Source organism: Magnolia sinica, chromosome 10, assembly GCF_029962835.1.
Source record: "Magnolia sinica isolate HGM2019 chromosome 10, MsV1, whole genome shotgun sequence".
In the NCBI taxonomy this organism is placed as follows: domain Eukaryota; kingdom Viridiplantae; phylum Streptophyta; class Magnoliopsida; order Magnoliales; family Magnoliaceae; genus Magnolia; species Magnolia sinica.
In genome coordinates, this window is record NC_080582.1 from 80,312,246 (window position 1) to 80,337,064 (window position 24,819).

At 41.3% G+C, this 24,819-nt stretch overlaps 1 protein-coding gene across 5 annotated transcripts in view; it reads right to left on the reverse strand.

The window, feature by feature from the left end:
- Window positions 1-24,050, reverse strand: part of LOC131217121 (ubiquitin carboxyl-terminal hydrolase 18-like) — a 40,163-nt gene extending 16,113 nt beyond the window's left edge. The window contains exons 1-7 of one of the 5 annotated variants that reach the window (XM_058211884.1): window positions 23,554-24,050; window positions 17,476-17,683; window positions 17,293-17,381; window positions 17,136-17,221; window positions 16,875-17,037; window positions 16,195-16,318; window positions 8,480-8,637 (exon numbers count right to left, since the gene is read on the reverse strand). In XM_058211884.1, the coding sequence (XP_058067867.1) occupies window positions 8,480-8,637; window positions 16,195-16,318; window positions 16,875-17,037; window positions 17,136-17,221; window positions 17,293-17,381; window positions 17,476-17,683; window positions 23,554-23,843 (1,118 nt within the window). In that variant the 5' untranslated portion in view covers window positions 23,844-24,050. Of the gene's footprint in view, window positions 1-8,479; window positions 8,644-16,194; window positions 16,319-16,874; window positions 17,038-17,135; window positions 17,222-17,292; window positions 17,382-17,475; window positions 17,684-23,553 lie in introns of all 5 variants that reach the window. The other 4 variants (XM_058211883.1, XM_058211887.1, XM_058211885.1 and 1 more) reach the window with 4 other exon arrangements.
- Between the last annotated feature and the right edge of the window lie 769 nt (window positions 24,051-24,819).

The window sequence follows — 24,819 nt, forward strand, 5'->3', positions numbered from 1 at the left end:
CCTCTCTGCTGTTCAAGTAGTTCATGAAGTTAGCAAAAGAGACTTAAAGGCCAGAATTCGAGTCTATTCGCTCCAACCTGATGCACAGGGATCCTTCACATCTCTTGACGTATATTTTGGAGCACTTCTTCGAGAGGAACAACGTCTTCTTACTCAATCTTTGCTTCCACAAGAGAATGTTGTCGCATACGCTGCTCAAGGCAAATGAAGGGTTCGAGACATGCGTACAGTTCAGTGATACAGTTGCAAAGATTATGGGCATATTACTGCCCATTGTGCTAAAAAGTTCTGCAACTACTGTAAACAAAAGGGGCACATCATCAAAGAATGCCCAACACGTCCTCAAAATCGACCCGTGAATGTTTATCATGCTACTGCTACTGGCCACACTTCAAATGAGGTAACCAGCACTCAAAATCTCACTCCAGTGTCATCTTCCACTGCTGCTACACCTGCCCTTACACCAGAAATGGTGCAGCAAATAATTGTATCGGCATTTTCCGCTTTAGGGCTGCAAGTTAAGGGTACTATACGTACTATACCCTCTCAATCTTGGCTTGTTGACTCCACTGCATCCAATCACATGACCAGTTCTCCTGATATGCTTAGCAATGTTCGTTAGTACACTGGTTCTTCTAATATTCAAGTTCCTAATGGCCATCGTTTACCGATTACTGGGGTTGGTGATATCGCACCATCACTTACTAATATTTTTGTATCACCTGGGCTTTCTACGAGTCTTATCTCGGTTGGACAATTAGTGGATGATAATTACAATGTTCAGTTTTCTCGTGATGGTTGTCATGTGCGGGATCCGGTGTTGGGGAGGACAATAGCGAAGGGGCCTAAAGTTGAGAGACTGTTTCCATTATACTTTTCCATTCCTAGTATCATTTCTTTGGCTTGTACTACTGTCTCCAATAATTGTGAAGTATGGCACAAACGTTTAGGCCATCCAAACAATGTTGTTTTATCTCATTTGCTGAATTTTGGTTCGTTGGGAAAAAAAGATTCTTCTTTGCCTCATGCTTTGTCTTTTGATTGTTCTACGTGTAAAATCGGAAAAAGTAAGATTCTTCCCTTCCCTTCTTCCGGGAGTAAGGCAAAGAATTGCTTTGACCTTGTTCATAGTGATGTATGGGGCATTACTCCTATCATTTCTCATGCTCATTATAAATATTTTGTGACATTCATAGATGACCATAGTCGACATACTTGGGTATATTTTCTGCGCTATAAGTCTGAAGTCTTTGCTGTTTTCAAATCGTTTCTAGCATATGTTGAGAATCAATTTACCACTAGCATTAAGACTTTACGATCTGATTCTGGTGGAGAATGTCTCATGAATTTCTTGAGTTTCTTCGTCACAAAAGAATTGTTTCTCACCGCTCATGTCCTTATACGCCTCAACAGAATAGCGTGGCTGAGCGCAAAAATCGACATTTGTTAGATGTTGCTAGGACCTTGTTACTTGCATCTTCTGTTCCTCCTAAATTTTGGGTTGAAGCTTTAGCTACAACAGTATGCTTGATTAATAGGTTGCCTTCTAAAGTGCTAAATTTCGACTCTCCATTCTATCGTCTGCATAAACAACACCCTAGCTTTCTTGACTTACACACTTTTGGCTGTGTCTGTTTTGTGCATCTACCTCTGCATCAACGTCACAAACTCTCTGCGCAATCTGTGAAATGTGTCTTTATGGGATATAACTTATCTCAAAAAGGATTTGTGTGTTATGATGCTTCTTCCAATAAATTTCATATATCTCGTAATGTCGTTTTCTTTGAGCATCAATATTTCTTTCCTAGTTCTATTACATCATCTCCTGCAGTTTCTGTTCTTCCTCACTTTGATAATTTGATATGCCCTCCTGAACGCTTCAAGCCTGGTTTTGTGTATGAACACCGACGACCAACTCTACCCCTTCCTGAGTCTGATCTACCACCTGATCCCATTTTGCACCCTCCTCGACGATCTGGTCGTACTTCTCATCAACCGGATAGGTATGGTTTCCCTCATACCTCCTTCACGGCTACCTTATCAACTGTGTCGATTCCTAATTCCTACTCACAAGCTGATAAACATGAGTGTTGGAGAAAGGCTATGCAGGAAGAACTTCAAGCTCTTCAAGAAAATCAGACTTGGGACATGGTCCCTTGTCCTTCTCATGTCAAGCTAATTGGGTGTAAGTGGGTTTTTTCTGTGAAACTTAGGCCTGATGGGTCTATGGACCGTTATAAGGCTCATTTGGTTGCCCTTGGTAACCACCAGGAGTATGGGGTTGACTATGAGACCTTTGCTCCTGTCGCTAAAATGACAACTGTGCGTATTATTATTGCCATCGCAACCTCTCAGGGATGGTCCCTTTGCCAGATGGATGTGAAGAATGCATTTCTTCACGGTGATTTACAGGAAGATGTTTACAAGACACCTCCTGGCCTCTGCTCGTCATCAACGTCAAATGTGTGTAAGATGAAGCGCTCTCTGTATGGTTTGAAACAGGCTCCCCGGGCTTGGTTTGATAAGTTACGGGCTACCTTACTTCGATTTTCTTTCATCCAAAGCCAGTATGATTCTTCGTTGTTTCTTCGAACGACTTCTGTTGGTATCGTTCTTCTTCTAGTTTATGTCGACGTCATTGTCATCACTGGGACTGATTCTGCCCTCATTGATCAACTCAAGCAAAATATTCATGATTCATTCCATATGAAGAATCTTGATCCTCTCCGGTATTTCCTCGGTTTGGAGGTTCAGTCCAATTCCTCTGGGGTTTTCCTGCATCAACATAAATACACGGAGGACTTGATTTCCTTGTCTGGTTGGCAAGACTCTTCTTCAGTGGATACCCCTTTGGAAGTGAATGTCAAGTATCGACGTGAGGAGGGGGATCTCCTTCCTGATCCCATGGTGTTTCGACAGTTAGTTGGTAGTCTCAATTATCTCACTATTACGCAGCCTAACATCTTCTTTGCTGTCCAGCAAGTCAGTCAATTTCTACAATCTCCTCGCCACCTTCATCTTGCCGCAGTTCGCCGAATTATTCGATATCTCCGGGGTTCCTCTCACCGTGGCTTGTTCTTCTCTACTGATACTCCTCTTTGCCTTGTGGCTTTTAGTGATGCTTATTGGGCAGGATGTCCTGATACTCGCCGATCTATCACCGGGTGGTGTATGTTTCTTGGTGATTTATTTATCTCTTGGAAGAGTAAGAAACAGGATCGTGTTTCCAAATCTTCGACCGAGTCCGAGTACCGTGCCATGTCGGCAGCCTGCTCGGAGATTATGTGACTCCGTGGCTTACTTGCTGAAATAGGTTTTCCTCAGTCTACTCTCACTCCTCTTCATGCTGATAATACGAGTGCTATTCAGATCGCTACCAATCCCGTCTATCACGAGCGTACCAAACATATTGAGGTGGACTGCCATTCTATTCGGGAAGCTGTTGATACTCGGGTTATCTCTCTTCCACATGTCTCGAGCGATCTTCAGATAGCGGACGTCTTCACCAAAACTATGACACGACTACGTCATCAATTTCTTGTTAACAAATTGATGCTTCTTGATCGACCAGCATCAATTTGAGGGGGGATGTTAGTAGGAGAGACAACAAACCTACCATATACTGTTGTATCATATATTGTTGTAATTATGGGCTGTAATTAGGGGATATAGATGCGGCTGTTATGCTGTAATTAAGGGTTGTAATTAGGGGATATAGATGTTGTAATTAGGGGATATAGATGTTGTTGTTATGCTGTAATTAAGGGCTATAATTAGGGGATATAGATGCTGTAATTAGGAGATATAGATGCTGTTGTAATTAGGGATATTATGATGTAGTTAGGGGATATAGATGCTGCTGTTATGCTATAATTAAGGGTTGTAATTAGGGGATATAGATGCTGCTGTTATGCTGTAATTTAGGGCTGTAATTAGGGGATATAGATGCTGCTACTATGCTGTAATTAAGGGCTGTAATTAGGGGATATAGGATATATTGTAAGTAGGGAAAATGATTTCTATATAAGAAAAGGACCACTCGATTGAGGGTCATTGAGAAAATCTGACGGTCGGGCCTCAGGAGATCCCCTTGCGCAAAGCCTCTCCTAAAAAAGGTGACTACTGCCTGCAGGTCCATCAAGTGGTTGTTGGCTTTGGAAGAATCGGCGCACCACTCCAATTCTAGATCCCTATCGTTGGACAAACCCAAGGAATCTTCCTCCGTAGGGATCATCTCCGAGGACATCAACTTTGGAAATAGAAGTGCCTCTCGGGGAATATAAATAGGGTTTTGTAGTTAATGAGCTGTTATTGAGCTTCAATGCACATGTGAGGCCATAAGTTATCTTGCCTACATGTGGGATCTTTGAAACATTTCATACGTAGATATCCTTCGCATGCCTGAGTCACGAGGTTCGTATCAGATTTGACCAACAGCTGAGATCCACCATAATCGTCAAGCCTAGGCCAGCTATCAACACGTACTCGCCCAAAATAGGGTTGGGTCCGAACATGTTCCTTCAGCGTTGTCGAGATACGAATGATGTGACCAAGCCAAACCACGTTGGTTCATATCTAAAGGGGGATCCTAACTAAGAAAGGTGTCCGAAGCAACGAAGGTTTAACAACTGTCCCCGCCACCGCACCACGTGTTGCCTCCCTCACGAAAGAGGCGTCATAATCCATTGTTTTCTCTATGTCGAAGCAACCCATGGCTATGAAAGCATTCTCCCCGCCACGTGTCACAAGGACAGGAGGACGTCCCATGCTGCCACCCAAGCATCTCGTGATCCACTAGAGCACCAAATTGGTGCACCTTCATCCCTACACAGCACAGAGGTCACGTCCATGGTTGACCAGTCTCCTCTATTGATCATATGAGCTCTACTTGAAGAATCATTACCCCTACTCTCATCTTCCTTGTAGATGTTAACCACAATCCTTCTTCGCCCACTGCTAAGGAGATTTTTTCCAATGGCAACTTCTTATGATTTCTCCTAACGCAAACTCGTCCCCACTTGATTTCAGCCATAAAGATGGTGTTTGGATCGATTGAAATCACCTCACCCAGCCATTCCCCTATGAGCGCAAAAGTTTTCCCCATCCATAGTTCCAACGAGACTCCCACCACCTTGAACCAACAAACCTCATTGGTCAATGGGGAGAAATCGGCCCACCTCAGCGACTCCTTCACCGGACTGCCCAAAGTCGAAGAACCTAAGGCAATTATATGATCGGCGTGACGCTGAGAGCTAAATGGGATCCATAGCCACTCTTCTTGAACCATCTTAAATTCCTCCTCCTTCAAACCACCGGCCCCCAGATGTAACAACCATATGTAAACATCCTCCATGGTGGCGCCTCTGCTTACTTCAAACACCACATTGCATCTTAAAGGCGACACAAAGTGCTTCAAAACTACTAGATCGAAACGGATGATAGCATTCTCACTAGTTCCTTCCCTCCACATATACTGGGCGATGGGGGGATTTTTCCTATCATCAACATGGGACACAACGTCACCGTGACCGGATGTAACCACATCTCTGTATAACACCCCTGCCGATCGAGTATCAGGCACAGGCGCAGCGAAAACGAAAGCGGAGGCATGCATACATTACACTCGGCACCTCTACCCCTGAGCTCTGCCCGTCCTTCATATTCCTAGGAGCTCCTTTCTTCCACGGGCCTTTCTCAAGATTCACTCTCTCCAGCCCAAACCTAGATCTTTGAACCGATAAAGCATGACCATCGATTCACCTACCATCCAGTTCCGAAACCGCCCAATCTAAATCATCCTCATTATCGAAACGAACGAACGTGAAGCCATGTCTCTCCCAAAATTTCTGACCTGGGCAATCCCACCTCCCGTACCGTCCCCATTTCCCTAAACACCCTTCTGAAATTAGTCTCCGACCAATCAAGAGGGAAGCATTTGACGAACAACATCGAAAGAACCGCCAGTGGGTCGCCCTAGTAGCCGTTTCCCAGTGTAAGTTTCCTTGCTTTTTTGCGCATTGGGACCCAACCATCCCTCACTACAGCGCCTTGTTCGGATAGAAGATCCTTGTTGGATGGAATCACGTTGGGAGCATCTGAGTGACCCACCCTAAGATCCCCCACAGGACCTGAGATGGCATGAATTGGGTCTGTTGGATTGATGTAAATCTTTAGACAAACGATTTTTCCCTCTTCTTAGCATTCTCATCTTTGGAAATTAGTTACTTTAGCATTCTCGTCTTTGGAAATTAATTAGTTACTTTTCTGAATTTAATTTTTATCATTGGAGTAATATTAGTTATTAATCATGGAAATTACATTTTCATGAACTTCCCCAAATTTTAGGACAATTTGACAAGTGGTGTAGGGAAACTATGGCCATACGTGCCAAAATTGGAAATTTTATGCCATTTCGTCCCATCCTTTGGACTAAAGGGGGGGTTTTTCTTAATTCATTGGAATCCAAGGGGTTAAATATAAAATTTATGATTCTAGTTAGGTCAAGTACTGATTTGCACAGAAAATCCAAGCATTGGATTGAAAATTATGCGAAAGCCTACACTGTGTTGTCCAAAATCGCTTAAATTGCACCAATGACTAAAATTCTAATTTTTCAGGGTTGTTTATGTAATTTCTTAAATTTCTCGATGTGTTTTATTTATTTTTTAATGTAATGCTATTGCTGGGGAAATAATTTAATCTTAAATTGTTTAGCATGTGTTGCACTTGAATTCATCTCATGGAAATCATGTATGTTGAAATCCTGTGAGAGGTGATTGTTTTGGAACACGTGGTTTCCCTTGGCTATGTCTTGGATGAATTATGCATTAAATGGCTACAGTGTTCGCTTTTCTTGTGATGGTTATGTTAAACTAGACCAACATTGTGGAGTAGTAAAAGGGAATGACCATAGGATTTATTGCCTATTTGCCCAACAGTTTGAAAACACCAAACACAATGCTAGTTTTCATAGTACATCTGCAGATGATCTTTCTACGTCATTCAAGAAAGGAACTTGGTGAAATTACTCTTCCTCATGCTGCTACTACTCAAAAACTTGTTGACATCTTCACCAAGGCAATGTCTCGGGCTCATCGTGATTATCTAGTTACCAAACTGATGCTATTCAAGTAGCCACAGTTTGAAGGCGTGTAGGGGGGCGTTTGGCGCATGGGTTTAAATGGGATTCGATGGGAGTGGATTTTAAGATTCCATGGATCATTGCAAGGTCCTGTTTGGGACTCACATAAGGTATGGGTTGTGAAGCCCCTTCTTGGAATCAGCACCAAGGCAAGGGTTTATGCAATCCTACTATGGGTTTCGTGTGGCTAATGGTCGGTGCTATGTGGACCCCACCATGATGTATGTGTTTTATCCATGCCGTCCATCCATTTTGAAATATAATTTTAGGGCTTGATCCCAAAAATGAGGTAGATATAAATCTCGGGTGGACCACACCATGGGAAAACAGTAGTGATTGAATTACGCCATTAAAAACCTCCTAGGGCCAACTGTACGGTCCACTTGAGATTTGAATCAAACTCATTTTTGGGCTCATACCATAACATAACATGGAAAATGGGTGGACAGCATGGATGAAACACATACATCATGGTGGGGCCAACAGAGCACCGACCGGCTGTGGCAAGATGAGTAGCCAATCCGTTTCCCAAACATGAAGTGGGATGGCCTCCAAGCCATGGGATTAGACGACAATCCCTGACACAGTGTAATCATTACATTTTGGTAATTCCATCCCACTTGAACCCATCTAATCCCATGCTCCAAACACCCCCGTAGAGATAAGGATCCTAGGATTAGTGGTGTAGAAGTAGGACCTTTTAAGATCTCCAATTTTAGATAAATACAGTACATGTAATAAGCTAAAGATTGTGGTATGTACTTGTATACAAACCCATGTTGGGCTCTGTAAATAATATAGAGAATTTTCCCATTTTAGTAGCCATTGTCACTTTGGCATTGACCCCTGGTCTTCCAATCCTCACTTGGCTCTATATATTCTCTTCTTGCGGCTGTTGGATTTGCCTAATCATTCAAAAAACAAAAAAAAAAAACACTTACAACCCAAATTTCTAAAACATATGGACTGACATCGCATATGAACATCCAAGTCCATGGAAGACTTTAGTACACTATTAATAACTTTAGGGAAAACCCATCCACCATAACTACAGGGAACTGAATTATGAGAGCAGAAAACATTAAGTTGCAAAGGGCAGAAGATCAATCCAAACCAAAATGGTTACACAATACTCAATTTATTGAGAAATTCAGTGTAATAAAGGCAGCAAGCAATTTCCCGAGGACCAAAAAGAAGTCCATGAAAAAGAGCAAGTGGAAAGAGGAAATGATAATGTGTGCAGCCACAGATACATACATACTAAGTTTAGTAATTCTTAAATTTTAAAAAGACATTAAAAAAAATTTAAAAAAAAAAACACAGAGAAAACATGTATACCTGTCACATTTATACATATTTTCCCCATCAAGCCATTCCTTTTTGGTGAATTGATCAAGGCAGTTTTCCAGAGATGCAGCATCCCCTTGAATTTCAACAGTCAAATCCATCATATTCTCATAACAATATGAGATGTTATCACATTCTGTGCATATCACCTGCAACTAAAATTGAATTGGTGAGAGGATGTCAAAAAACAAAAACAAAAAAAAAAAAAAAAAAAAAACACAACTCAACAGTAATTTTCACTCAAAATCGAACACAAAGTTAACAACATTTTTCTTCTTGGGGGCATATTGACCAACAAAATGTCCTTGGGGGCATATTGACCAACAAAATGTCGAAGGCACAAAGCATACACTGAATTCGCTCCCCCCATGCAATTCTAACACCTTGCAGTCAGTCTAAACGGATGTGATAGCAATGGACCCTGGTTTTTTTTTAGCTCTTTAACTAGACCTACACTTTGGTCCCCAATCATTTCTTTCCTTTCTTTCTTTCTTTCATTCTTTTTTATGAATAACCGACTTTATTTAAGGATGAAAGCTACACAAAACCACCCCACACCTACAACACACAACAAGCTTCCGAAAAACATTAACAAACCAACCTGCAAATCCCAAGCAACAGACAATCTACACAGAAACAGCCTAACATCTTATAGGACAAAATCCAGATTCACTGCACCATTCTTGGCAATAAAGATCGACCTCCCCATTTGCATCCCTGAGGGGACATGCGAAGAACAGCTGGTTCCTGGTTCTTTAAGTCAAGAACCTCCTCCACCAGATCAGCAAGCCGCCAAGAATAGCTACCGCCCAACACCCAAGAAATAGCCTCCTCAATAATCACCTTTGATTAGAGGTGCAACTCAGGCAGGTGGGTTCGGTTGACCAAACTCAAGAGGACCCAACCCAACCTGAACTCCAGTTGGGTCAAATAGGTTTGGGTTTGCGGGGCTCAAGTTAAAATCGGTCACCACTTTTGCCATCTTCCACAATGACAAAATCGGTCACCCAACCCAACCTGATGTATTGCTTTGTTTCGTTTCTGTGCGTCAGCATCCTTGAGGTGAGACGGTGGTAGGGAGGTGACAAGGGGGTCAGCCTCCTGATCTTCTCCTTTCAGCTTGCAAGCTTTGGTGCTTCTAATAAAATAATGTCATCTCTCAAACAAAAACAAAAAAAACCTTAATAATCAAACATACTGCAATACTTTGGATATAAAATGATGTAGGACATGAAAATTAAATATGATATGCAAGATTTCAGGCTTAAGATCACGTTAGTTCAGAAACAATTACACAAATTCCATATCCCACATGAAAGTCCAAACATTCAATTAAGAGGAATCTATGCGGGTCCAGGCCTACACATGATAGGGCTGGATCAATAAAAATTATGAACCAAACGATACTCAAAGATAAGAAATAATCATCCACACATGCATAGTAATCAGTCCCTAATCCAAGGGATTCAGAAATTCCAATTCAGGGAACCCTAAGATAAGAAAATGGGCATATAATTGGAGATTTGAGTAATTTAGGGTTAGGTTTAGGGATTTTGGGTGAAAGCGGAGTGAAATAGAGGAGAGAGACGAACCAGAGAAGTACCGCACGCGTGAACAACAACAATAGCCCAGACGCACGTGCGTGTGATCCCAGTCGCACGTGTGTAGGGCCCACTATTCAGAAAAAGGTCACCTTGGCCCTGGTCAGCCAGGGATGGACTCCAAAACCTCCAAATCTCAACCCGATCCGATGTACAGTTTGTGCGTGGTACTCCGCCGAAGTTTCAACCCTCCTGTAGGGCTAGATTCTGAAATTCTGCTGTTGGAAGAAGACTTGCTGCAATAGATGATCGATTCAAAGTGTAGATGATGGGGTGAGATAAGAAGAAGGGATGGTAGAAGATGGGTAGTAGAGATGGCAATAGATGGGGTGAATCAAGATAGATGTGGCTTCGCACCACGGTAATTAGCCCTTCGAAGAAGGGAGGGCTTCGCACCCAATTAGGTTTTCATAACTCGAAAACCTAATACTTCAAAACTCGCACCATGTGCGTAACCTATTATTTGGCGATGAAATAAACTAAAATAAAAACCAATCAAAGAAATTTAAAGCATTCACGATGTTCTAAATAACATAAATAAGCAAAACCTGAAATATCCGACTAGTGGGCCACGATCATGAGAACCCATGATGGGCTTTTCTTGGTTATCGGGCCCACTTTCTTGAACCAAAACTCCGTCTTCTAACTAGGAGGCCCTCCCTGGACGTCGTCATCGATCCAGATCGACGGTGGGGCCCTCCTTCTGGCGTACGTGCGTAGGGGGGCAACGTGAGTGCGCGTGTGCGCGTGATGTCCCCATCAATTCTCCCCAGCTGCGAAGATTTCACCACTGGCAAAATAAAACTCCTGAACCGCTCCAGGATATCAGGATCAAGTATCTGAAGCTCCTCCTCAATGAATCACGTGTTGTCTGAAGCTGGGCGTGACTTCCATTTAACTAGGTACTTCTGAAACCCGCCGTCCGACGTTGAAACTATCGATGGTCCAGGATATCCTCTATTTCCTTTTTGGGTATGTGAAGGTTAGGTATGGGAGGTAGAGGCTGGAAAAATGGGTCGGGAAGGAAAGGTATGGGAGGTAGAGGCTGGGAAGATGGGTCGGGACGGGTAGGTATGGGAGGTAGAGGCTGGGAAGAAAGGTTAAGAAGAGTAGGTATGGGATGTAGAAGTTGGAAAAATGGGTCGGGACGGGTGGGACGTAAAGGCTGAGAAAATGGGTCAGGAAGGGTAGGTATGGGAGGTAGAGGCTGTGAAGAAAGGTCAGGAAGAGTAGGTATGGAAGGTAGAGGTTGGAAAAATGAGTCAGGAAGGAGTCATGGTTCAAGGGATAAATATGGGGAATCAAGATAAGTGGGCGAAGGGCCAGACAAAGTATCAATGGTCCCCTGAAAAGTAACTAAATCCTCCACATCGGATGTGAAACTAATTCCCATGGAAGGTGGAAGATCTACCTCATACACATTGAGACCATTTCGTTTTATAATTTTGAAGAGTCCAACGCTACGCGCGTGTAACTTATGAACGGCCCTCGAAGGGTACCGCTCAGGGCTGATGTGGACCATCACGGAGTCCCCAATATTGAATCCTTTGAAATGTTTATGCTAGTCTGCAGAAAATGTGCAATGTTCATTATTAGTCATGATCTTCTACCTGATTTCTTGATGCCATAAATGAATATAATGTGCAAAAGACTCTGCAGACTCTGACAGCCTATGGGACAGTGACATAGGGACAAGATCAATAGGTTTCCTAAGCTTATAACCAGTAACGACTTCACGAGGACTTAGACCTGTGGACCTATCGACAGAACTATTCAACGTAAACTCGGTTGTAGGTATTACAATGTCTCGTGTTCTGGTGTGGTCTATATCCCTCCTAGGAGGAGACTCATCCGGTAGATTATCAGGACAAACATCACGAAACTCATCTACTACCGGAATGGCCTCAGTGGGTAACTCTACACTAGCCTCTGGTACACTCTCCAGTCACAAGGCCGCACATGTTGTACCCCTCAAAATAGTGGTCTTGATGTCCCTTATGGGGTGGGTGCACGGGTGCACGCCCATAACTGATTCCTTGGCCAACTCCATTCATTGGTCTATCCTCCTAGCCACCTGCCTAAGATTGGACATCCACCCCAATGGTGGGGTTTGTCCCAGCGGAGGTCCCAAGTTGGGTAATGCGCACATCAAGTTGTTCAAAGCATTGGTCCATATCCAAGCGCTTAATCAAAGACCCCAACTTCTAAGACAGCTTGTTTAGTGACTCTTACAATTGTTCCATGTTTAGGGTAGAGCGCCAACCAAAATTCAGCAATATAGTTGTCAAAATATAAGAAATTTTTTATTTTTTTTTAAGAAACAACCTAATTTCTAAAAACGAAAAGGGAAAGTTTTTAAAACAAGTTAGGAAAGTTTCTAAAAAAAAAAAAAAACAAATTATGAAAGTTTCTTTTAAAAAAAGCAACCTAGTTTCTAAAAACGAAAAAGGAAAGTTTCTAAGAAAAACAAATTAAGAAAGTTTCTAAAAAAAACAAATTAGAAAAGTTTCTAAAGAAAAGCAACCTAGTTTCTAAAAACGAAAAAGGAAAGTTTCTAAAGAAACAAATTAGAAAAGTTTCTAAAAGAAAAAAAAAAAAAAAAACAAATTAGAAAAGTTTCTAAAAAAAACAACCTAGTTTCTAAAAAAGGAAAAAGGAAAGTTTCTAAAAATAGAAAGTAAGTTAGTTTCTAAAAAAGAAAAAGAAAAGTAAACTAGTTTCTAAAAATGAAAAATGAAAGGAAATTAATTTCTAAAAACAAATTAAGAAAGTTTCTAAAAACAGAAAAGGAAAGTTTCAACCTAGAAATAGAAAGCTAAGTTAATTCAAATAAGGGGATAACAGAAAATTTCAGCAGCTTATGTCAGGGTTTATGGACCTCTAAACAGCCATATATGATGGGAATTGATGCGTAATGAACATAAACAACTAAACCCTAAACATGTAATGTGTTCCCCTATAAGAACCCTAAGCTCTGATACCAAATTTGATGCAGGACATGAAAATTAGATATGATATACGAGATTTCAAGCTTAAGATCACGTTAGTTCAGAAACAGTTACACAAATTCCATATCCCACATGAAAGTCCAAACATTCAATTAAGAGGAATCTATGCGGATCCAGGCCTACACATGATATGGCTTGATCAATAAAAATTATGAACCAAACAAAACTCAAAGATAAGAAATAATCATCCACACATGTATAGTAATCAGTCTCTAATCCAAGGGATTCAGAAATTCCAATTCGGGAAACTCTAAGATAAGAAAAGGGGCATAAAATTGGAGATTTGAGTAATTTAGGGTTAGGTTTACGGATTTTGGGTAAAAGCAGAGTTAAAGAGAGGAGAGACGAACCAGAAAAGTACCGCACGCGTGAACAACAACAATGGCCCAGATGCACATGCGTGTGATCCCGGTCACACGTGTGTGGGGCCCACTATTCAGAAAAAGGTCACCTTTGCCCTGGTCGGCCAGGGATGGACTCCAGAACCCCCAAATCTCAGCTCTATCCGATGTATAATTTATGCGTGGTGCTCCGCCGAAGTTTCAACCCTCCTGTAGGGACAGATTCTGAAATTCTGCCGTGGGGAGAAGAATTGCTGCAATAGATGATTGATTCGAAGTGTAGATGATGAGGTGAGATGAGAAGGGATGGTAGAAGATGGATGGTAGAGATGGCGATGGATGAGGGCGAATCGGGATAGATGTGGCTTCGCACCACAGTAGTTAGCCCTTCGAAGAAGGGAGGGCTTCGTACCCAATTAGGTTTTCATAACTCGAAAAGGAGCAGAAAAATGCAGCAATTTTTATTAATCTTCATTGAATCAAAAGAACTACAAGGGATGCCTATTTATAGGGAAAACCTTATACCTCAAAACTTGCGCCATATGCGCAACCTATTACTTGGTGATGAAATAAACTAAAATAAAAACCAATCAAAGAAATCTAAAGCGATCACGATGTTCTAAATAACAAAAATAAGCAAAACCTAAAATATGAAATCAATCCGACTAGTGGGCCACGATCATGAAATCCTATGATGGGCTTTTCTTGGCTATCGGGCCCACTCTCTTGAACCAAAACTCCATCTTCTAACTAGGAAGCCCTCCCTGGACATCGTCATCGATCCAGATCGACGGTGGGGCCCTCCTTCTGGCATACGTGCGTAGGGGGCGACGTAAGTGCACGTATGCGCGTGACATCCCCATCATAAAACCAGCAGCAGTAGACTGGCATTGCCGGTAGCATGTCCTAAATGCATAAATGTGTTATATTTATCTTATTTCGGGGGCAAAACTGTCAATCAGGTTAGTTAGAAAAATAATAGCATGTTGAAGTAAGCAATGTCTTTTTATTTTCCAAATGAGGGATGTCAGAATCCGACAGCTGCATTCATTTAGGATGCCTAGAGAGTTACCATAAGATATCTGGTTGGCAGTGGCAATGGCCACACCCTCAAGTCATTTCGAGTGGACATCTTGAGTTTTAAACTTCCAATCTTTCTCAGAATTCACATATTTGTTCAGAGCAATCATAATGCGGACATCAGTGGTGTACCCTTTAGAGTGTACCAGAGGAGGAGGCGTCGCCAACAGAGTACCGAAGCGGAGGAGTTGATGTAGACGGACGTTGGGTCCATCGGACACATTTTCTAACGCGCTACGAGTGCAGGAGCGGCATAACCGCACCCTGACCATAGAACCATAGGTCGGATTTCACACCCTATAACACGGGTGTTTTATTTTTAGGCGTTATTGTTCTTTTTTCTTATTTCAATGGCTTTATTGCAATTTCTTTATTTTTCATCTTTTTTGTTATTTTTCTTATTTTGAGGGGCTTTAGTGCACTTTTACTTTTTCCATAGCTTATATATACGTTGTGAGAAACCCTATTTTAATTATTATTGAATGAATAGAAATTCGTCTATTTTCTTCCTCTTTATTCAAGAGATTAGGGTTTTAGGATTGGCCCTTGCGTGTTGAGGATTTCACCCCGATTTCAGGTTTTCTTCTTTCTAGATCTTCGAGGTGCAGGAAAAGGTAAGAATCATCCTCATTTTCTTTTAACGACAAAAGGACATGTACTTTCTTTATCTCGAACTCTTCATTCTTCACTCCTTTCGTTCCTCTCTAGATATCCTCTTTCTAGTTTGAACGGAAAAGAGAGATGGTTAGTCAGTAGAATCAGATCCAAACTTAACTGTGGACTGACTTCTGCTAGATCTAGGATATCCTCATATCCCTAGGTCCTCTATTTTTACTGTTTACGCGATTTTATGCTAAGGGGCATGATCCTGACGGAATGACCTCATCTTTGTGTTGAAATTTACCTAATCCCTTTGATTGGAAACGGTTAGTTAATTCGTGTATTTACTTGAACATTCTTTAACCTAATTATACATGCATCTAGGACTCGGTCATCACATGTCCCTGCATCAAATCATTACGTCCTGCTCATGAGCAAGCATACCATTTGCTGATGCACAGGATTGACTAGTTGTGAGCCCCATGGATTGCAGATACAAACTGCCTCAACTGGATGGGTTCCCAAGAAATATCCGAGACTGGATGGTCCTAACACTTCCATTGGTCACGAATGAATAGATGGTGAAGAGAAAGCAATGGTCCATATCCAAATATCCAAGGGTTAGGATCCTCCAATGTGACATTTGAAAACAATAAATAAATAAATAAATAAAAAAGATCCACTTGTGTGGGAGTCCAGAAGATTTCCATGGAAACTCCCACACACAATGGGGCACATCACATCTACAGTTTGGATCGCCAAACCATGGGCCCCACCCATATGGAATCCTCTTGAGTCAGTGAACTGTACTTTTGCTGATGAACACGACCCTATAATGCCTTGTTTCTTCAAATCAGGTCCAAGAGAATGGCACACTTCCTAAAGATTTTTTTACGGCAAATGAGAAGCAAGGTGCTGAAATATTTTCAGGAAGTAAGAACTTTTGCTGATGAACAAGACCCTATAATGCCTCATTTCTTCAAACCAGGTCCAAGAGAATGGCACACTTCCTACAGATTTTTATAGCAAACGAGAAGCAAGGTGCTGAAACATTTTCAGGAAGTAAGAACTTCAACCTGAGATTGAAGATGACCACCAAATATGTGTTGAATAAGAGTCGTCTGTTGGGTGCTATGATCCAGGGCATTTTCTCCCCCAAATTCATCAAGGAAAACTGACTGCATTGTGTCAATTGCAAACCTGGAAAGTATATGATGAAAAGTTGAGCTCAGATTAACCGTCTAATAGATTAGAGAGTTCAGCCAAGCCCACATGCACCTCTGCACGTGGTCACATGCCAACCTGCCAAGTTGGGCAGACATCTATGCAATGCATCAGGTGGGCCTCACAAGTAGATCATCTGGCCCATATGTCAAGGTGTGTACACTCATGAGGTGGGCCATACATTGACAAGAATGTGGACCATTCACAATTTTTTTTTTCATTATATGTTGTTGGCATACACATGTAACCCACCTGATGGCTAAAGCAACTTGATCGAACAGGTCATCCACATGGTGGGACCCACCTGTTGCATAGATTGGATGTCCATCTCACCAAGTGGCCATGTGTAAAGGAGCAAATGAAGGGATCCATGAGAGCCTGGCAAAGCTGTAGATACAAATCAACCTAAGGGTTCACCTTAAAAGGTTATTTTAAATAATAATAATAATAATAATTTTAGAGAAAATAATAACAATAATCTGCATAAAATACTTTAAATGTCAACCAGTGGACCCAAAGCAAGTGAAAGAACCTCATGAATTCATGAGCATCCTCCTGTTTTCCATAGCCAAGATTACCACCTATATTAGGTAACCGAGAAAGAATGTTGATCGGTGAGAAGGGATGCAGGCTCTGGCTCACTCTATGAATATGTAATTCAAGTTCACATAAGAAGCACCAATCATTCCGGTTGCCTGAAGAACAAGAAAGATCAATGAAAAGGCTTAGCAATTTTGCCCATGCTGGCTAAGAAAAACAAACATGCGCAAGTTGTTTGACATTCCATATTTACATTTTCTCGAGTGGCCTTTCTCCAACAAGTAGGCAACAAGCGGCCGAGTGCATGCAAGACATTGTAAAACCACATTGGCAAAGCAGCTGCATGGAGAAAGCAGTTACAAACAAAACATCAAGAAAACAATATCTCAATAATATTTTGATGCTCAAACCTGTTTCCACAATTTAGAAGCCCACAAGGTGGGAAGCCTTGATTCTCCCCATTAAAAAGCTTCACAAATTCATCATATGGGAAGAGAACCTGCGAAAAGTAATACCAGAAGAAATCCAAATCACTCATATACAACAACATGCTGAACTACCAGTTTAAGAATAAAACAGTATATTAAACACACCTTCTTTGATTGTTGTAGCACCTTACAAGTTCCACGGGCCGGGATCAATGGAAATGCAGCATTGAAATCATCCACCTGCCCTAAGGCTCTCCTCCTTACATAGGCACCATTGAGAGATGATTTTGAATCTATACTGTTAGAAAACTTGAGATCCTTGCATTTTAATTTATGATCTTCTTTCCAATGCTTCGACTGGCAAGTGGTGGAGCTGAAAATAATAAGAATCGAATTTTCTTACTTAAGATTTCATAACTAGCAAGCACTCGTTCACATAAATTTCGGATCTCCAAAGAGCAAGCTGATGATGCCATCAAGTATAAGGGAAACACAGAGAACCAAAAAGAAAAAGGATTTCACCACCTATGGGTTCGAGTCCTTACCTCAGTGGTAGACTCCGAGTTTCAACACGAGGTCTTGGGTCCGATACCCATAGGTGGTGAAATCCCACTACGGCGTGCGTGGGCGTGTGTTGGGTGCAGGTGTAATTTAAAAACAAAAAAAAAAAAAAAAAATAACGTGACCGTGAATCATAAAAATAGCTAAATAAGAAGGGGACATGAAGGGTGCCTGCAAATAAAAAGAGTAGTCCATGTAGAACTGTCTCTAAATCAAGAGCAAGGGAGCAACCAGATACCTAACCTCAAGAGGTCTGATTCTCATGGCTTATATTTTTAATGCAACTTAGGCATATCAGGACACAAGCAAAACATTGTTAACAACTACATGAAACGCAGCATGTAATAATCACTATAGCCTTTTCTGAGCTATTTCCAATTGGCTCAGATTAGAGCTGGGCATGCCTGACCCGATCCGGTGGATCCGACCCGATTCAAATCGAACCGAAGGCCTGGATCGGTGCGGATCGAGTAGGGCCATTTAGATCCAACCGTTTTTCGGATTGAGTTCAGATCATAGTCAATCCGGACCGATCCGAACCGAAATCCGAACCGAATGGATCCAATCCGAAGTGGAAATCAATACTTCTACTTTTTTCCTATCGTATGGTCCACTTGAGCTTTAGATATGCATCAATTTTGGGTTCAACCACTAAAATGATCTGGAAAAACGAATGGACGGCGTGGATAAACCACATGCATTCACGGTGGGCCCAAACAGAGTTCATTCAGTACGATAAGGGCCACTGAGTTACGTGCACAGACGTCAACACAGTTACACAAGCAACAGTTGTAGCTGTTGTACCCACTGAGTTACGTGCACAGCACGTCAAAACGGGTAGGCGGGTAGCTACTGACAGGTTGAGTAGCGAGAGTCCCTACTAAAGTGCGTCACCAAGTTCCGTGGGCCCCACCATGATGTATGTTTTGTATCCACACCTTCCATCCATTTGGAGAGATCATTTCAGGGCAATATCCAAAGAATGAATTAAATCCAAAGCTCTAGTGGACCCCGGCACAGAAAGCAGTGGGGACAGTGACGCCCACCATTAAAAACTTTTAAAGGCCACAAAAGTTTTAGATCAACCTGATATTTGTGTTTTCCCTTATTTCTGTCTTTTTTAACTTTTGAACAGGTTGGATTTCAAATAAAAATTACGGTGGGCCTTAGGATAGTTTCAACGGTGGGAATCACTCTCCCCACTGTTTTCTGTGGTGGGGTCCACTACAGCTTTTTATCTGCATCATTCTTTGGCGCATGCCCTAAAATGATATCTCAAAATGGATGGACGGTGTGGATACAACACATAATCGTAATGGGGCCCACAGAACTTGGTGACGTCACTTCAGTAGCCCACTCTCAACCTGTCGTTATCTAATCCGACGGGACAAAGGCAGCAGCAGCTGGCAACTACCAGCTGGTGTAAATACATGTCGTGCAAAGACGAGCGGAGACGCCCCTTGAGCTCCGAGTTGTACAAACGGCTCAAATGAGATCAAAATTACATGGGCCCCACAATGATGTATTTATTATATCCATACCGTTTATCCATTTTTCGTGATCATTTTAGAGCATTTGAAAAAAAAAAAAAAAAGAATCATATCTAAAGCTCAAATGGACCACACCGAAAATAGCAGCGAGGATAATGATTTTCACCGTTAAAAAATTCGATTTGAATCATACCCAACCCAATCCGACTCGGTTTCCCTAACCGAGTCGGACTCAGTTCGGGTCAGGCCAACCGTGCATTGGATCAGTTCAAGTCAAATGTCCCAGACTCGGTCCCGGATCGAATCGAGTTCGGGTCAGCCCATGTAGATTTCGAACCAAATCGATTTGGACCCAATCCGATCCGACTCAATCCGATGCCCAGCTCTAGCTCAGATAATCCAATGCAGTATCAAACTACAGACATTTAGTTCACACAACATGCAGTAGGTAAATGATTAAATTAGGTTCGCATTAACTAAAAGAAAAACATTTAACCAAATTCATGTTAACCATCTAGTCCTTTCTTCAACACGATGTTTTCAATATTGACAATATCGGCCAATATTTCCCACGATATGTCTTGTATCCCACCTGTGCGTTACGAAACGCACAGGTAGTGCCAATATATCCCCCCTATTCAATCCAGTGAGCATTTTCGATCTTTTTTTTAATTATGTTGTAAATTATGTTAAATCGGTGTCAAATTGTTACAAATCTATGATTCTCCATGTCTTGAATGAAAAATCATGGATTTAAAAACTTCAATTTCAAGATGTGAGAGAGATGGGCCGAGTTGCGGAAAATTGAAAAAAAAAAATCAAGATTTTCCAATTTGTTGCAAATCATTTGCAATCTTTGTATCCAAACACAAAATCAAACATGTACATAACCTGATCTAGTGATTCTTGGTAATTTGGGGATTTTTCAAGAAAAAATAGTTTTTTATTAAAAATGTTAAAAAATATATTTTTTTCCAAAATTCTACTTTGATCAATGGTGAATTGGCCCCCATTTCAGAGTATTCAAGAGTGTTTGATGAAATCATCATCACATACTCTTTGGGGGAAGACAGGCCAATTTGCAGAAAATTGGAGAAAATTCAAAATTTTCTCAAATCAGAGAGGATGAGTACCGGTGTTATGTTAAAAAGTATCTTAACTGGTATCATTCTGCTATGACCCGGGCATAGTATTGTTGGTTTGTGGAGAAGCAGTACTATGCCCAGCCCTGTCGAGATGGACATGATGATTTTGAGACACCGTATAGCTTTATGTGGGTCTAAGCTATAGCCGCACACATTATTCACAAGTATATTTTTAGTTTTCTACTTTTTCTTTCGCTTTTGAATGTATTGCTTGTATTTCCATACATGTCTTTTACTCTTCTTACATTTATAAATTATATGAATAGACTTTGAATATAGTTGCACCAGTTCAGTCAAACAACGCACGAATTAAGACCCCATACAAAGGAAACTTATTATGTGCACTTGTTTTTTGTGATGTTTTGATTTTTAAATGTATATCATTCTTTTTTAACAATCCATAAAGTTTCATTGAAAAAATTCAAAATGTTTCCCCATGTTTCCCAACTACAGTGATACATTACACGATACAACCAATATATCCCATTCAATAACCACTGCGTATCCATATCCCCAGGGAGCAATACATTACGCAACAACGATACCAAAAACATTACTTTTACAACAACCAAAAATGGAAGATTGAGGTTTTTTTTTATTTGATAAATATGAATTTCGTAAAAAATAAATAAAAATTTAAAAAAGCATTAAAGAAAAAAAATTACAACATTAAAACAGCATCTGAAAACTACATGGAAGGCCTATCCAGTATCCACCCCTTCTCTCGCAAAAGAATTAACCCAGAGTCATCCTCCCAAGGAATATGCAAATATTGATGATTTCGTTATCAAATATTTGCATTTATTTGAAACCCACTGTTCCATTGAATAATTGCTCTTGTATTGCATTAATTTTGTTCATTTTCTTCTTTCCTTTGTAAACCTTCTTTCGAATTGATAGAGCCATAATTGTTTTTTTCCATCAATAATAGAGTTGACATTGTATATTATAGTAGCTTGCTATTATTCCATTTGTGGGGATTCTGTGATGTAGTCTCCCCAATGTCGAAGGAACTTGGGATGAGGAAATGCGTGACTTTGTTAGGCTTTTGAATCAATTGTAAGGGTACCATCTTTCCCCGACTGAAAGGAATGCAATTATTTGCAAAGCTCACAAATCGGGATGCTTCTCAATTTGATCTTACTACAAGATGCTTCGAAAGCCAATATCTAAGGTTGCGGTCTTTGTCCGGCTTGTGGATAGGAAGAGGGTACTCACCATTGACAATCGCCAAAAAAGATACATGATTCTCCCCAATATCTATGTCATATGCATGATGGATGCTAAGAGAATTGATCGCCTTTCATTCATTGTCTGATTGTGCGTAGAGTGTGGGAGTGTGCTTCTTTGTGACCTTCAACATCTATGGAGTGATGTCGAAATCGATCAATGACCTTTTGTGGGCCCGACATGGTGCTGGGTTTGGGAAGGAAGGCACAGTTATATGGTGTCTAACCTTAATGACCACATTGTGGATCATTTGGAGGGAAAGGAATGGCCATTGTTTTCAGAATAGGAGTGGATTTGTGGAAGAGACAGTGCAAAAGTCTGAGACCGAAGTGGTGGGTTGGGTGTCCGGCTAGAGAACCATGGCATTTGTAATCTTTTGTCTATATCTGGGATATGATGGGCTGAATTCTTTTTCGGACATCGCTTTTGCCTAAGGGGTCATTTCAATAAATTTTCAGTTATCCTTCAAAAAAAAAAAAAAAAAGAGTCGTCATTATTCAAAAGAAGAATCTGCAATACTTCCAACACCATGTCCAGAGCATGAATACTCCATTAAATGGTCCTGCAATCGGCAATCCAAACAGTTGGTACCAACTGTTCATTAGACAGGAAAAGGCAATTGTTTTAATAAACCATGATACGCGATGCATTGAGGTATTTTCAGGTTTAAAAAAAACCCAAATTGAACAGCCTTAGTGTACGTAGGTGGGTTAGCAAATAAAAGTTAAGTCATGAAATCTGCATTACCAAAATGCAATACATCATAATTACCAAGCTGCTCATTACCATTTTAAGTGGACCCAACAAAAAGCGTCTCTAGCATTATGAAAGGAAATGATGCAGACAGTTGAGCTGGAATATGGTGCAGCCTCCTCTCCACTTTACATGTAGGAGGGGGTGTGAGAATCAGCACTGTCGAATCATCCAGTAGTCCCTACAACATGGTCTACAGTTATTGTGTGACCCTACATATCGGTTTACTGTACTTCTCCCTACTACTTTAAGTGTTAACCATTTTTGTCTTCTACCAACCATTTAAAGATGTTAGAGTGGTAAGGTCCCTCAATATGCATTGATAGGCCATCCTCTAAAAGCTCGAGCTTTTAGAGGAAGTGGTTGTTTGACATTGTTTCAGAGCGGAAGGTCACGTCTTCAAATCCCGAGAGCAGCAAATATGCCTCAGTATGTTCCTGTGCGGAGTTCAACTCAGCACGTGCGGGGGAGTGTTAGAGTGTTAAGGTCCCTCAATATACTTTGATACGCCATCCTCTGACAGCTCAAGCTTTTAGAGAAAGTGGTGATTTGACAAAAAGGCGCCTATCTGATGGCCATAACCACCCAACTGCCGCCTTTATGGTGGAAGGGGTAATTTACCATATTATAACTCAATGATACAGGCCCAGGGCCCACCTAGTGGAGATGTCATTGACTCGATAACTGGGTTGCACCATTCAACCACCTCTTCCATATCAATTCACCCCCAAGTACGATGCACCCAAACAGAGTTTCGATGACACACAGATTGCCAATTACCAATAATCACCTAAATTCACATATTATCCAATCCACCCATGATTCAAAATATCATATCATCCCAAACGCCAATAAAATACTAGAAAAAATCGAAAATCATCCGAATATCAAATAAAAACAACAAATATGACAATCCAAGAAAACCTTAAAAAATCCAAAGCTAAAACCCATAATTCGAATAAAAATTCCCAAGAATTTTTCATTTCCATCAAATCCTAAACATTTCCTTCCCAGAATCCTACATTTCCAAAAAGATATAGAGATGGAGAGAGAAGAGTCTTTACCAGTATCGGACGGCCTTGCATCCTGAGCATATCTTCGTTGCCGAGCCCCCGCAAACAAAGCATTTAACAGCATCCCCGCCGCCCAACATCTGGGCCCCGCCCGGCGCCACGGCCCTGCAATCGACGGTAGTATCCACGGGACCGTCGCCGCCCTCGAATCTAGCGTCAACAACGAGGTACCGAGACGCCGTGGCCTTGATGACGTGAAGCAGCCCTAGGCCGAGGACGAGAGTGGTGAGGACGAATTGCAATAGCGGAGAGAGATCGAAGGAGAGATCCGAGACGTGCATCTGCGGTAGGAGGAGGCTAGGGTTAGGGTTTTCATCGATTGTCGAGGAGAAAGTTGAAGGCGGGGGACAGACCAGGTTACCCTGCGCACCCTGCGTACTGCCCGGCGTTTTTTTTCCTTCGCTTCTCTTTTTCTTTTTCGCTGTTTTTGTTTTCTAGAGCTGCTGCATTTGTTTTTCAGTTAAGACTTGAGAAAGGGGTTTTTTCTAAACGGCATCAGGGGTGCGTTTGTTTATATCGTTCGCACACGCTATTGTTTCTGATTACTGTTTATAAGAGAGTGAGAAATGATGAGTAGAGTCGCGGCACACGTGCCTACTTGATACACTTGTAAGATATCTGGACCACTCGTTAGATCTTTACCATCATGAATATTCACTGACCCAAATTTCAATCGTTTCGGTTCATCAATTTGGCCACGTCAGTTCATTCAAGTACACCGCCGTTCATCTTTTTCTTACGGTCCATTTCACCTCATTATGTACGGATATCTTGATAAGTCAATGGGCCTCATATTCTTGAATCATGGAAATTTGGAGATGACTACACTGATGTGTGGACTGGATGTTGTGCACGTGTGCCAATCTAGCATGTGGCGAGAATCACATCTTTAGTCCTACTCGCGCAGACCTACTTGTAACTTTTTGTTTTAAGGTTTGGGTGTTATGCCGTTTTACGTGGCCTTCGCTTTCTATGAAGATCCGTGCTTCTCGAGATCAGTTAAATTTGTGGTCTCGCGCTCTTAAACGCGCTGGACCTCGAAGCTGGAACCGCTGCGAAAGGAAATGGGACTGAGTGCTAAGTAATGGTGCGTTTGGTAAAACTTAATTCCATAACTCATCACTAAAACATAGTATTTTTAGTAATTTTGTTTATTCAAACCATTTTATAACTAAAATATAATCACTAAAAATTTAACGATTTTTTTATCCACCGTAAATTGACTTTAAAAATATTGCGGACTGTAGTAAGTCATAT